The sequence below is a fragment of the Varroa jacobsoni genome, unplaced genomic scaffold (assembly GCF_002532875.2).
Source record: "Varroa jacobsoni isolate VJ856 unplaced genomic scaffold, vjacob_1.0 scaffold_327, whole genome shotgun sequence".
NCBI classification, from domain to species: Eukaryota; Metazoa; Arthropoda; class Arachnida; order Mesostigmata; family Varroidae; genus Varroa; species Varroa jacobsoni.
The window spans coordinates 132,617-146,322 of NW_019213229.1; the positions used below are offsets into that span (position 1 = coordinate 132,617).

General features: G+C 39.9%; 1 protein-coding gene across 1 annotated transcript in view; it reads right to left on the bottom strand.

Annotated features, from left to right (window-relative positions):
- Nucleotides 1-11,233, bottom strand: part of LOC111259386 (uncharacterized) — a 38,511-nt gene extending 27,278 nt beyond the window's left edge. The window contains exon 1 of the mRNA XM_022831351.2: nucleotides 10,496-11,233. Coding sequence (XP_022687086.1) covers nucleotides 10,496-10,598 — 103 coding nt within the window. The 5' untranslated portion in view covers nucleotides 10,599-11,233. The remainder of the gene's footprint in view (nucleotides 1-10,495) is intronic.
- Between the last annotated feature and the right edge of the window lie 2,473 nt (nucleotides 11,234-13,706).

The window sequence follows — 13,706 nt, forward strand, 5'->3', positions numbered from 1 at the left end:
AACAATTGCGAGCGATCGAGCTACTTCTATAGCCAATTGTCGATCTAACAACCATTATAACACTTGACTTCACAACATAATTTAACAGTAGTGGCCATTGTAGTAATAGAAGTAGGTTATTATTCTTAGTCTTATGCTTTTTTTGTATTGTCCGCAACCCTTGATCACAGAAAAGCATCGAGTGCATACAACTATCTCTAAAGAGTGTCAAAAACAAGCACAGGAATAAACAGGCATTCTTCTCATGCTGAAGCAAAGACTCTCAGCCTCAGTTTCAGAGCAGAATCAGTGTATCAGAACAACCCAGCATTGAAAACGACCCCTATTTTTATCATATGGCTGGAGGCTGTCTGATAAAGCTTTATGGTTTCTGTTGGACATCTCCATTCGAGAAAAGATTTCTGTTTTTAAAGGAGACATTCTATTTTCCAATGCCGAGCCTACTGCATTTCTTCGCCCCGCGAGAGCTCTATGCATTGCTGCACACCCTTTTTCCATACTGAAAATGGAAGCCATATGAAAACATCTTTCATCAGCAACGCTTCTCAATACCAAAGAGAAAAAGACATGCATTTTTAGGACGTGAATATTGAATATATATAAGATCGGAACCTTCGAGTTCCTGTCAGCACCAGTAACGGTTAGATAGAGAGTTATTATGCGATGTATAGCCAATTTTGGTTCCGGCGATTACCACTGAATAAGATACTCGACGATATTCATTTAGTTGGTACTATATAGGATCTTTGCACAATGACAAAGACAAACACCAAAGGGACAGAAAAGAAGGGGCTGTTTTAGGACAATGAACGGCGAAAAATTACATTTCTATCAGGTCGTCGGCGGATTTGCTCATGGCGCTGCACTGCAATCGTGTAGCCGCTACGTCATTTTCTAGGCTGAAATTTACCGATGTTTAAAATAATAAAAATTTGATCTATACCCTTGTGAAGGCTTATCCAGTTACTATCTTCAGCAAGATAGTTGCAATTTGTTATACAAATGCTTTTCTTGCAACTAACCAAGACTTACAGAGAGCAAACGTTTTTAAATGTTTCATTCTGTCAACTTTTGATCCAGCGCATCAGGCTGCTCTAAATACAAAATATTTCATTTGTATTATATTATGAATGATTGAAGTAGTTTTACCTTACTTTATTACCCATACAATCTTCTATTCACAGTGAATAATATGATAGTGAGCTGACGGAATTCAACTATGGCCCAAGGCACGTCCGAGACACGAAGAACAAAGATTCGAGAAGGGACTTGCTAGCTGTATAGAGGCTTTCTGCCATGCTATGAATAACCGCAGCTAAGACTCGCAGACGGGTATGCCAACAATTACGACCAGTCATACCAAGCTTGGAATGTTCGACGTCATAATGGCGGAAATAGATCTCTTCAAGATGTTTCAAAATGTGCATGGTACATTAAAGCATTAAATGAACTCAATTTTAAGTGGCCAGCTCTATCTGGGCCTTTGTTTACAATAGAGATTTCGCTGGTACCTATTTATATAGCTGAGGTGATGATAACGCAGTTGAGCCAGGCGGAAGGCAAAACAATTTCCCTTAGCTACCAGGAAATACGACTGTATCCTTTCATGCACTGCTCATATCCTTGTCGAGAACGTTGTGTGCGAGAAATCTGTTACCTAAGAGAAATCTTGGGCCGTCCGTCATACGTAGTGCAGTGCGATAGAATTGTCGCTCGTACGAAAACAATTTTGCGACGTAGATTTGATTCTTTCGATTAGACGGACAATTGGCTGACGACGATTGGCAAGTTGGGGTACGAACGTTACGAAATTTTACTTAATAAACAGCCCATACTTAACTGTTCATTGAAAAAAATGTAATGACTGACTTCCATTTGCAGATCTAGCTCAAGAGGATGTCTAACGCTATAATCGTTAGGTCATCCAAAGGGTATCCCACGCCAAACAAATTTTTTTTTTATCTTTTACATCCAGTGCTTAAACTACGAGAAATTACCGCAAGCGGCTGACTTCAGCCAATATGAAACGACGTTCGTCCATGCCTAAATTCAAACCTAGAACACGACGTGTCTTTAGGTTTGATAAATAAGTGCGTTACGCACTACGCTATCACAGTGAGTATCCTGTATTAGGCGTTACGATACATTGACTTCTAGGTCTATCTCTAATAAATCTGACATACTTTTTTACTACTTTTCCATACGTTTTTTTCCAGGCTAACATAACCAGATTTGACTACTGACACTTAGCGTATACGCGTAGCAAATACCTACATGTAAAGTATTTGCTATGCTAGAATAAAGCAGCAACCGATTTTTGACAACTATATTTCTATATTCCTGATCCCGAATAGGTCATTTTTTTATACTATTTTAATAAACCGATATAATAGAGATTTAATAATATATTATATGTATGATAAAACTAGTTATTTTCGCTCAAAAATGTGCGAACAGCAGTTCTAAGGTGGCAGTGTGGCCAGTCAGCATCTGTGATTGCCGGAAGAATTCGAGCTAACCGTTTCCTTCCCCTAGCAAGTGTACAAGCTAGTTATAATTTATTGTATTAAATCAGAGTATTTAATAAGTAGTCGACTCGTGTATAAATAAAGCTACGTTTTACCTTGCCATACACAAGCCACCACGCGCCCTGTACTTTGCCCCTCTAGCAGTAGATATCTTGTTTAGTTTCAACTTTAATTACGCAATACCTGTTTTCACGGTATCTATGAACTATAAGGGTTCTATTTAGTTCCAAGTGTTTCATGGAAAATATTACAGTTACTGAATCGTATGTATTTGATCCTTCTATTCTTTGGGCGCTACATGGCTGAAATCGTTGAGGCTTTGACATCGGTGAATCTTAGAATACAAACCTGTAAGCAAACCCGTCACAGAAGAGAAGGTACTATAAATATAAAGATCACCAAAAATTAAAACACTAATGATTAAACCGACTTTTTAATTTTCTGTGAAGCCGCTGCTGCGCGAAGACAGAGGCTAAAGAAGAAGCTATAGAAGAGGTTGAGCAAATGCTGTGAACCTCGAACTATTTCTAATTTCCTATTACGCGACGCTTGTCCTCCTAATTGACGTTAATTTACTTAGCCTATTATTCGCAGAATAAATATCTATATGCAGAAATTAGGGGTTCCAAAACCAAAAAAATGTCGGTGATTTTCACATTTCCAAGCAAGCCCACTTTTCTGCACACTGCTAAGCACTATGTTTGTTTGGCGAAACTTCTTGCTCGATCCGCTTTTTCAAAGCGAAGACACAGAAACCGTTACGTTCCCGGCATCCTTAGTCGCTGCCCCTATAATTAACTTGGTTTGGTCACAAAGCGGGGGACTCCGTAGTCCGGTAAACGTTTCGTTTTCGCACAGCGACAATAGAAACAGATACAGGACATCTTCCACGAAACAAACACTATTACTCCATAAATTCAATGCCAAGTATATCTAAACATAACTGGAAGTAGACAGGCCTATGTAACTATATCGGGTCTCCTTTCACAATAGGAGACATGTAACTTCGGTTGTGAAATTAACACGTCCCATTCGATGGTTACCTAATATCGCAAGAGGATAAGCCATTTCTTTTCTGAATAAAACGCAACATCGATGTTTCATATTGAATTTACCATAGCAGCTCGTGCGAGTTGCGAACCGCTAATGAATGGGTACTTCAATGTGGTTGTTGTTGTTGGTAGCTAAATAGGGTAGTGCTAAGACGAGTTTTTAAGGTGCTAAACATTTGCCTTCGTTGCCTACAGCAGCATCAACAGGTACTCACTAGGACAAAACAGATTAGATTATCGGCATAAATAATAATGAAAATCGAGTTTCAGTGTGATATTTGCTTATGTGTATATATATATATATATATATACAAGCGACGAGAAATGTGACTGCGCCTGTGTAACGGATACTGTTTTGTACACGTTTATCGCCCTTCGATTACTAACATTAATTTCTCGTAGACTACGAATAACTATCTACAGCGACTATCGATTGCAACGGTATCGGAACTGCTATATAGGCCATATTGTATATATAATAACCATATCCATAACCATAGGCCATATAATAACCTTTTCGTTCCTGTGTTCTGTCGGCTGCGTAGAACGTAACGTTTCATAACTTAGATATGATGGTTTCTGTTCACTTATTTGCAGTATGTTAATTGCATTCTCAATTCCACGCTCTACCGATATGATCGGACGGGAGGAAACTGCGGTGCGAAAACAGACGTAAATCGGTACAAATTCGATAAACACAAGTACTAATTCTGTTAACTTTATCTAGCCAATTTTAGAAAATTGCCAGGTGTTCTAAAGATGGGACGAGGCGACATCGAACATATTGATACCTATCACGATTGATTTCGCATCTTAAACACTTCTGGGTGTACAGTTCGGGTCGGGAAGACCCGGTTTCTTGCAGAGTCTCAGGTGTAATTGTGTAATGTTTTTTTTCCCCAAATAATGTGCATCAATACGCTGCGATTAGACCTATCTTGAGATCAAAGAAATTGAGAGGGGCTGCGAGGCACGAGCGATGAGATAATCTTCCATGTGGCCGACATTGCTTTCGTGCATCTTTCGGTGGCATGCGTAATGGTTTTCAGTGCAGCAGGCTTAAGCCCGGCTCCACGCGGCAGTCACACATTTGGGACTGACCGTAAGCCTGATCAAGACCGGGGCAGTGAAGTTTAGAAGGCGAGGCAGGACAGCAGTCGCTGAAACCTTGTACGTCGCCAGGTTGCCTGTTGCCTATGTTAACCGGTTTCCTTTTCTTTGCTTCTTTCCAGTTGCTTTTCTCTGCGAACGGCAGAAATATCTTATGAATCAACTTTTCTCTACAGCTTCACTGTGTCTTAACAAGTATTAGATGATCATCTAAAACGGAGATGTACATATGCATATAGAGGCCATCAGCCTTAATTACAAAAAGATCATCCTAATAAAAAGGTAGAGTTAAACTAGTCTTCATTTGAATACACACTTAAAAGAGGTGATTTCCTTTATTAGCAAATCAGCTAAAGACAAAGAGCAGAGTTACATGCCGTCACATCTGATGATCATAAACATTAGTTCGATTCGTTTTATAGAAGGAGCGAACAAAAACGTTTTCCCGGAATGCAGTTCTCGCTAGGAGACATAGGACAATTGTATTCCTTCGCCTATTTTCCAGTCGCTACTTCATGTTGAATTGCCATTCCTGGCCGGGCTCGTTGATACCTTTGTAGGTATAATCTTGTTTGTTCCCCATGATGCAACGCCCCCACTACGCCGTTCTGGCCAATTGCATCAAAACGAGAGAGAAGGACATGAAACACAGCCCGCAAGAAATGGCAAAATAGCAGCACGAATCAGTAGGTCGCTGGATGCGCCCACCCACCAAGCATCGTAACTGAAAACGCGGTGCTATGTGCCTATCTTACAGACTTTGTTGGTCGCTTGTTATTTATGTAGGTAGATTATACCAGACGAATAGTATAGCTTGAGGTTGAAGCTCCTGTTTTTCTTTCTACTTCTTCTTCGGCAGCGTCGCTGCAGCTGCTCTGTTGGCTATTGTTTACTCTGCTTCTATTTTGCGTCCACTGCTCGACGTTAAGCTACTATCTGACCGCACACCCTTTCTCAGCTGCGTAACAAGCATCATCATATGGACATTATACAAGACTAAAATGATGAGAACTATAAAAGGGCTCGTCTTAATTTTCCTGTGTCAGCTCGACTGTGCTTTATTAACTCGATATGGCTTCATTGTCATAACGGTAACATGAAGGATAAAGGCGAAAAATGGTGCGATATAGTGCACCGCCGTCGGAATTTCGATCTGCTGTTTTATAGCTTTCCTTTGTTTTCTTTCATATCTTGCCACTGCAGCTAATGGGGAGTTTTAAAACCTCCGACAAAGCATGTAGCTTGGCTATTTCCAATAAGTGAAAATATGGAGTGCCTTTCATACATATTAAAGGCTGGAGGCCCTTGTATCCCGCACATGTTTAGAAGGTGTCCACTTAAAAGGTAGGTTCTTTTCTTTTCTTTTAAGAACGAATTGAAAAAGAATCAACGAAAGCTTTGCATGAGAGGCGGCATTCTCCTGGAGGGGTTTCTTGCCACTAGAGTCTAGCTGCTCATTAATACTGAGATAAGACCATAAAAGATACATACTTTTCTAACGATATTGTCTGCCGAGCTTTGTCTTCGAGATATTCCGCTCATGAGGCGCGGCTTCAATCGATTTTTTATTCATAGAATACTAGACAGACTGGTCTGCTTCTTTGAAGTTGACACGGTACGTCGGATAGCAGATTAAGTTGCGAAAAAGCTAGCAAAAACAGGTCATACGATATTTATATCTTACGAATAGCGTAGAGTATTAAAGAGTTGTCTACTGAACAAGATTTACTTTGTCCAGCTTGATTGACCAGCAACAAACGAATCTGCCAGGTCTAATTTGCGTTATAGGGTTTGATGGCGCTTCCTACGAGTATGCAAATACAGGTAAATGCTTGAAACCTAAGCGTAATAATAATAATATTAACAGTAATGACATCAGAGATGTCTTCCTCTGGTGATCAAAAATATCTCTGATTTATCTCTTGGTCTGTGTTTACGATGAGCAAATCCACAGTAGCAAAACGAACGAATTGAAGCTGACCGGAGCTGTAGATGCTTAAATTTGTTTATGCTCCATAAGAGCTAAACGATTGGACAGTAACGACAGCAGAGGCTGAAAAACAGGCTGGTTTGGAAGCGTTTTTTTTTTTGGAAGAGAGCAGCATGTACATCACTATATACCGCTCCATTTCTATCAGTCTAACCACTAGATAGTGTGTGTTGCTTCCAGTAGCAGCACAGAGCTCATCAAAGCGCAATAATGTTTGAAAATTGCGTCATTTCAGTGAATGATTGACTGCCAATCGATTTCTAGAAGCTGAAAGTCGTCGTTTTTTTTTCGTTCTTCATGAATAAACGATCGTAAGAATGACCAAATTGCAAAGAAAAATCTTTCACAGTATTTATCAGCCTAGTTTAATATAACGGAATAGAAATGTGACGCTAGTATGACTAGTTTCTGACTCTATCGAAAGAAATAATATTGTTGTGCTATAGCAAAATAAACAAATCATCCGCTTCATGTCAAAATAAAAAAAAAATTACTATACAAGATCATATGCTTAAGGGAAGTTTGGCTGAGATCGGTTAGGTGAAGTGTGTACAGCTTTAGCAAGTGTGATGCCGCACTATACGTTTTATTTCAATAGCTACTTGGTTGCGTCGGTGCGGGACGGAGTTGCAGGACATCGTTTGTTCCGTGTGTCGATTTACAGCGAGGTCGTATCGTTCCGGCAGTGTCGTAGTGCGCGACAAGCGAAATAATCACCGGTTAGCAATTCATGTTTTTTCACTTTGGAACGATCAATCCTAATTGACGCTTCATGATTCCCCAATTGACGCTCTCTGGCCGTATAAAAAACATATCCATATATAGACTAGAGCTTATTGGCACTATAGGCGCAACAAAAGCACTCAGCTTACCTAGCGAGCTTCGTATCCGCAGGAGACATCACTTAATTCAAAGGAAAAATAGTAAGCGTTCGTGCAGCGACTAGATAGCATCGGCAGGCTACCCATTCATGCTTTCGCTGCTCGCTATAGAACATAATATTTTGTGATCAGGAATATTTACAACATACACAGCTGTTAGTGCTTGTCGCACGATTGTTTCGAGAGAATTCGTACCCGTACTTCATTGAAGTATCAAGTGTCATCCAAATATATAATGCCTCTATGTGTCCAGTTGCATATAGTATAGCTGACCTAACAAATTAAAACACTCGGTTCATTCTAAATACACGACCCTTCGGTACCCTACGGCTATACTTGACATTCCGCTCCAATTTTAATGCCAGATCCCCAATCAGAGTCATGTCTTCCTTTCTTCCTTGCACAGAATAGTAGCTTTTTTTTTCCGTTTTCCCTGAACTGTCGATATTTCTTCAATCACCTCTATTCGTTCATAGGGGGAAAAGAATATTTAGCTTCCATTTGAGTGTGTTTGCATTGTATGTTTTACCTGCTTCCCTCTTAGTAAGACAGCTTCGGAAAATTTTAGATTCATTGTGGTTTGTTCACGTATTGCAGTTCATTGATCGAGTAGATTCTCATCGTTACGTCACGTTCATTCGTGTCTGTTAGTCGATGGGTGGAAACTGACACGTGATGATATACGTGTAGATAAGCGACGACTGGAAACAATTTGTATGTTAATCTGCTTTTTTGCTGAACGTACGTCGATCTAAGAGCGCCGACGTTCCTGAAGCGAGATGGAATGACGTGTGAGTTTGTTTAATCGGGCAAAACTGTACCGGCGTGACGATTACGAAACCATAATGTTGTCTTCGTTCATCGGATATTGACTCCATAGAAAGCATCGTTTGGATCAGATGTTTCCGTATTTTCTTCGTTCTGAGTTCGCTCTTCTATTTTTGTCTATTTATGAACTAAAAGGTAATTTGCTCCCCGTACGACTTTCTACGAATTCCTCAATTTGTCTCAATGTGCAGGCCTGTCACTCCCCCCATATGTGTATGTGTGTATCACATATGGATTTTTCAGCCTGTCTATTTAAAGCAACCTTTAGGAACTTCAGCGAAGTTTAAGACAAATGTTGCTATCTACTTAGTATCGAGGTTTGATGTAACTTTCTTGTAATCGACTGATCTGGCGTCTTGAATTCGGAGCTCTGGAAAAGAAGAACAGCCTTGAAACTATTACAGGAAGAGCCCAGGGCAAATCAGCACTGAGCAGCAAAATGCTCCAAGGAGTCTCTATAGGAAGAATTGTACGGTTTTTTAGCAGCGGTAAGCAGGCGTGGTTTGCTACGTTTGTGAGAGTCGCAGCAGATTTGGTGATTTCCGACATGCCAGCGGCGATCTTTGATATATGCCTCATCGCTGCTTTCTCATCGAGTCATTTTCTATGGGATAAAGATAGTAAAATCTCGCAACGACTCATTGTGGCATAATATCATAGCCATTGTAAGACTTAGTCTGTCTATGACTGGCCATCAGCCATCTTGCCTGCCTTTTTAATTATCCCAACTAATGAAGTGAGTTATCGAAATGAGCGCCAATACAGACTTCTGCTTACGTATAGCGTAGAGTGAATAAAATTGTATGCTGGACTCTAAGTTAAATAAAGGTGCTACATTAAAGTATCGCACAGTTTCATGTAAGTCGAAAATAAACCTGGTAAGATTTGACTTTAGTATCTTGGTCGGATTGCTAAATAATTTCGGTTGATATGATTGAACGTCCAATTGCATGTGTTCAAAAGAGGAATATTTGGATGGCTGGCTGATGAAATGATTTGAACGAGGCTGACATTGGAAATTTGCTGCGTATACCTAAAACCTATAGAAAGTTATCCTCAGGCGAACAAAGTAGGAACATTTAGCCGTATATCACTTATCCGAAAGCGTATTGCATGGCGAAATTATTAATACTGATCGATTGCTTCTGGTCACTTGCTGCAGATATTGGAATTTCATAAGTTACTAACTCAACTTTGATGATAATGCCCCCTAAATCTATTTTTATCGCAAAAGATAGTCAAAGTAAGAAATATGGTGGCAAGTTATTGATGAAACAAATACATTTATCTTGTTTGATCTAATTTCTGATCTCCCGACATCTAGCCTAAAAAAAATACATCGAACACGAGAATGATTTGAGAAGCATGCTCGTACGTATGTAGTAAAGGCTTTGACATCGGGACTAGAAGTTTGAGGAGAAAGAATGCCTTAGAATGGGTGTGATGTTTGTTCCGTTTGAGAAGTACAATCTGCCCATTTACCAAGGGCTGAAATGCATTACAGTCAGTAAGGTAACTTTCAGCCTGTGTTTAGCATATAGAGAAGGCAGACTAACGTATTGCAACTCTCAGTATATAAAAAAAGTTTAGTTACTGCTTGAACCAGTTTTGTACTGCATAGACACGAGAAATAAATGTTTTGTGACGGTAGCGTTAACAGTGATAGTAGCAACATTATACTAAGCGAGCAGTAGCTTTTCTTTTTTTTTTTTTTTTTTGTAGTAAGAGTAAATGTGATTCAGAAAAACCGCTCGGGCAAAGACAATGAAGCTAGACATGTATTCATTATTAACAACAGTACATGCGACCCTTTAGGGCCGACTGCCGGTGACGCGTTAAGTCATATGAACAATTCACGGCTACGAATAGCCATGTACGACGATGTACGGCAATTCATACGTAAACGTCGATTTTCTGTTAGCTGCTGTATAGATCTACTGAAGTCGCTTCATAGACGTATCCTTCATATAACCCTAGACATTCTAGCCGAGATAATTAATGAAGACGTTATTATCTTTGTGTGTTCCTAGAATATTTCCATATAAATGACTCGCAACCTAAATTGTATAATAGGACAGAGGTGATTTCAACATGATTATAACTTACTTCTTCGTGCAGAGACGAAATCCCGCCTGATCACGCATTGCAGTAACATTCCCATAAGACAGATCCGCAGAATGTTACGCGTTCTGTTTCTGGTGCTTGCCATAATGACACCATGTATTTTTCTACGAGAAGCAATATCCTTGTGGAAAGTAAAACAGCCAATATTAGGCCGTCAGTTCGTTCTAATTCGTGGATGATCAGTTAAGAGTTAGATAACACCGGCCGATAAGTGCACCGCAATGGACTGCAATTCAAATTTACGTATCCGTTTTGGCACTATTTTTTTTTTTTGACAGTTAAGCACTGAACCAACACTTAGACTTTTCCTTTCGCAGTCTTGATGGCGTCAAGACAAAAGGATAACAACATCTATAACTCTTGTTGTCAAATCGTCAGTAAATTTGAATTAAGATACTTTTCGACTCACGTAGTGATCATTATCGTTACCGTAACGACAGCACTATACCAGTGAAAAAAAAGTTTATTGCTATTCTATTTTTTTATTTGTAAAAGCTAGTGGATCGCGATCCCGTCAAACGAGAAGCTTTGACCGACCGACAGGCGCTCTCTTTACAAATGAGTAGATGTTTAGCAAGAGCAATTAAGCCATACGTAATACAATGCTGAACGTGGCGGTGTATCACGGTACGTAAGCACGCAACAACGTTTTTGTCGAATGGCACGACTTCAGTCCCTCCGTACTGTACAGTTCACTATCTAATATAGGCGCACAAACCGGACTGCGAGCCTTCGCATGGACAAGCTATTGTGGACCTTCCTCCTCTAACTCGAACACCGCAGAGAGGGTGCGGGTAGAAGTTTGCAATGAACCCCTCTCTCCTGTAGGCGAGGGGTGCCGGCTACTCGAACAAATTTCAGCCTGGTGCTTTACGACGAAGTTGAATGAACGTCGCGTGCGTATAAGAACGCGATCAAGAACCATTATCATTGGCATTTATAGAGAAGTGTTTGAGTAGGGAAGAAGCAGGCGTTCCAGTTAAGAGCTTATCGCATAGTTAATACTAGGGCTAAATGAAGAACTAGCAGGTGTTATGCAATTAAACTACATTTGTATACCTTTGTTTTTTGAACTTTTGTTAGCAAAAAGTCAATAGCGAGTTAAGCGAGTCGTGGTTATAAGATTCGTTTCTAACACTGATTTCTGCCGTGTCCATTGTAGCTGCATTGACTTATTTCAACCTGACGTATTCTGTTGGCCTATTTTCAGGCTCATATGATAGTAGCAGTTGTTTTTATTGATTTGTTCACAATTTGCCTAATTCTCCTATTCAGCTCTAGATATGAAACAACTGCAGCAACTGAGATTTTTATTCATCGGGGCGTATACAGCAATATATCCAATGAGCTTTAATCCTTTGCGCATGTAGTATATAGTTTACTTACGACCTTCATACACGTACTATAGAACCTTCCTAGTTGATGCTAAAATCATGAAACGTCAAGCCCATTAATAGAACCTATAAAAGGTTCTGTTAATGGTCTTGGTAGTACAAGACATAAAAACATCATAACAAAAAAAACTTATAAACATAAGTTGATCCGTCCTGACGCAAATGTCACACTTTGTTGTTCGTGTGTTCTTATGAGCTTTAAGTTAGTTAGTTTCGACATCTGTACGTATCGAAATCGGCCTTAGTGTCTAGCAGGCATTAAGGTATAGATGTTCGACAAACAAAGTAATGCTTGCCAGGACAAGATATGGAGATAAGTGAGCCACTTCAATACGTAAAAATGCCAATAATTGTTTAGAAGGTGCCATTTACAAAGTACTTCTGATAAAACCTTTACGCAGCTATGAACAATATCCGTCGCAATGGAAAACAATAATCACGCTCATATAATCACTATCTCTGTATTAGGAATGATCGTCACTTGCTGCTGCTCTAACTGTAAGCCTAGCTCTGTCGAAGCTGCTATCGTTCCGCCCTTCGCATGCCAATACAGGTAACCGCTAGTAATAACTACGAGCTAACTTTTTCAAGATAATAAATCTGTCTCTGAAATAGTATGAAGTAGGATATGAACTTGAGAATATGTTGAAATTATGTGAGTATGTCCGCATCGTGTGGCAATTCGCATGTCAAAATCAAAACAGTCTCCCATAATTTCCTAAAATGTCCTTGCGTATGATTATATATAGAAAAGGCATCACTAGCTGAATCGGCCTCTTTTAACGATTGGCTGGCGTTATATCTTTTTCATTTGAATACAAGTGTAACTACCACACATTCATGCTAAACATTATTCAAGATAGATTTTGTATTGGGCATGGCGACTTTCAACCGGCAGGGGCACTAGTCCTTTTAATGTGGCGTCGTATGAAAAAGTCCCATGTCATTAACAGTATGCGCTTATGAGTATCAGATGTTTCACGTGATAGATGTTGTCCATATAGGGCTTTCTGTTCAGACGAATACGTGCTTGCAATGCTGAATAGGGGCGCATTAGCTATAAAAAATGACTGAGACGCCCACCAGAGCTCTGTGTGCAGCTTTGTAGAAGATAGGATCGCCGCGCGGTTTATGTGAATCTCCCGACTGGCCTTCCCTCTGCCGGAGCCGAATTCTCCCATTGTCTGTGTGTACACAACAATACGAGTGCATGCACAGCAAGGTAAAAGTTCATTCGAATCAACATAGGATGCACAACTGGGTATCGTACAGATAATATTAACTCAGTTTTTATATCTTAGTCGGGCGGGCGGGGGGGAAGAAAAGCGACCGCTAATTACGACCCGCCACGTATCACTATCGACTATGCTGGCAGAATAGTTTTGTCCAAACTTAACAGAGGTTCGATCACAGTCCAAAAGACTACCTTTTGTTCAATTGAGAGTGAACGAATAAACTGTGTTATGACAAACATCTCACATAGCTCCTACCCGACTTCTGACGAGTATCGTAAGAAAAGGATAATCGAGTCCAAAGATTTGTCTTTGCGTAGAAAAATAAACAAGTAATATTTACTGCTAGAAGCGAGCAAGTTCACTTCTTTTAATGTAACGACCACCTGGATCCTTTTCGTTCTAATGGTAACATCTTTATCACGCATCCCTGCTCACTAGCATACAAAGAAAATACTTTCAAAATCGGATCAACTAAGGGTACTGAATGATACTTGAACAATATAGATGAAATAGTTGCGTTGGGTACGTAGTCAGAATAAAGCTAAGAGTGATTCAGTGGTTCGC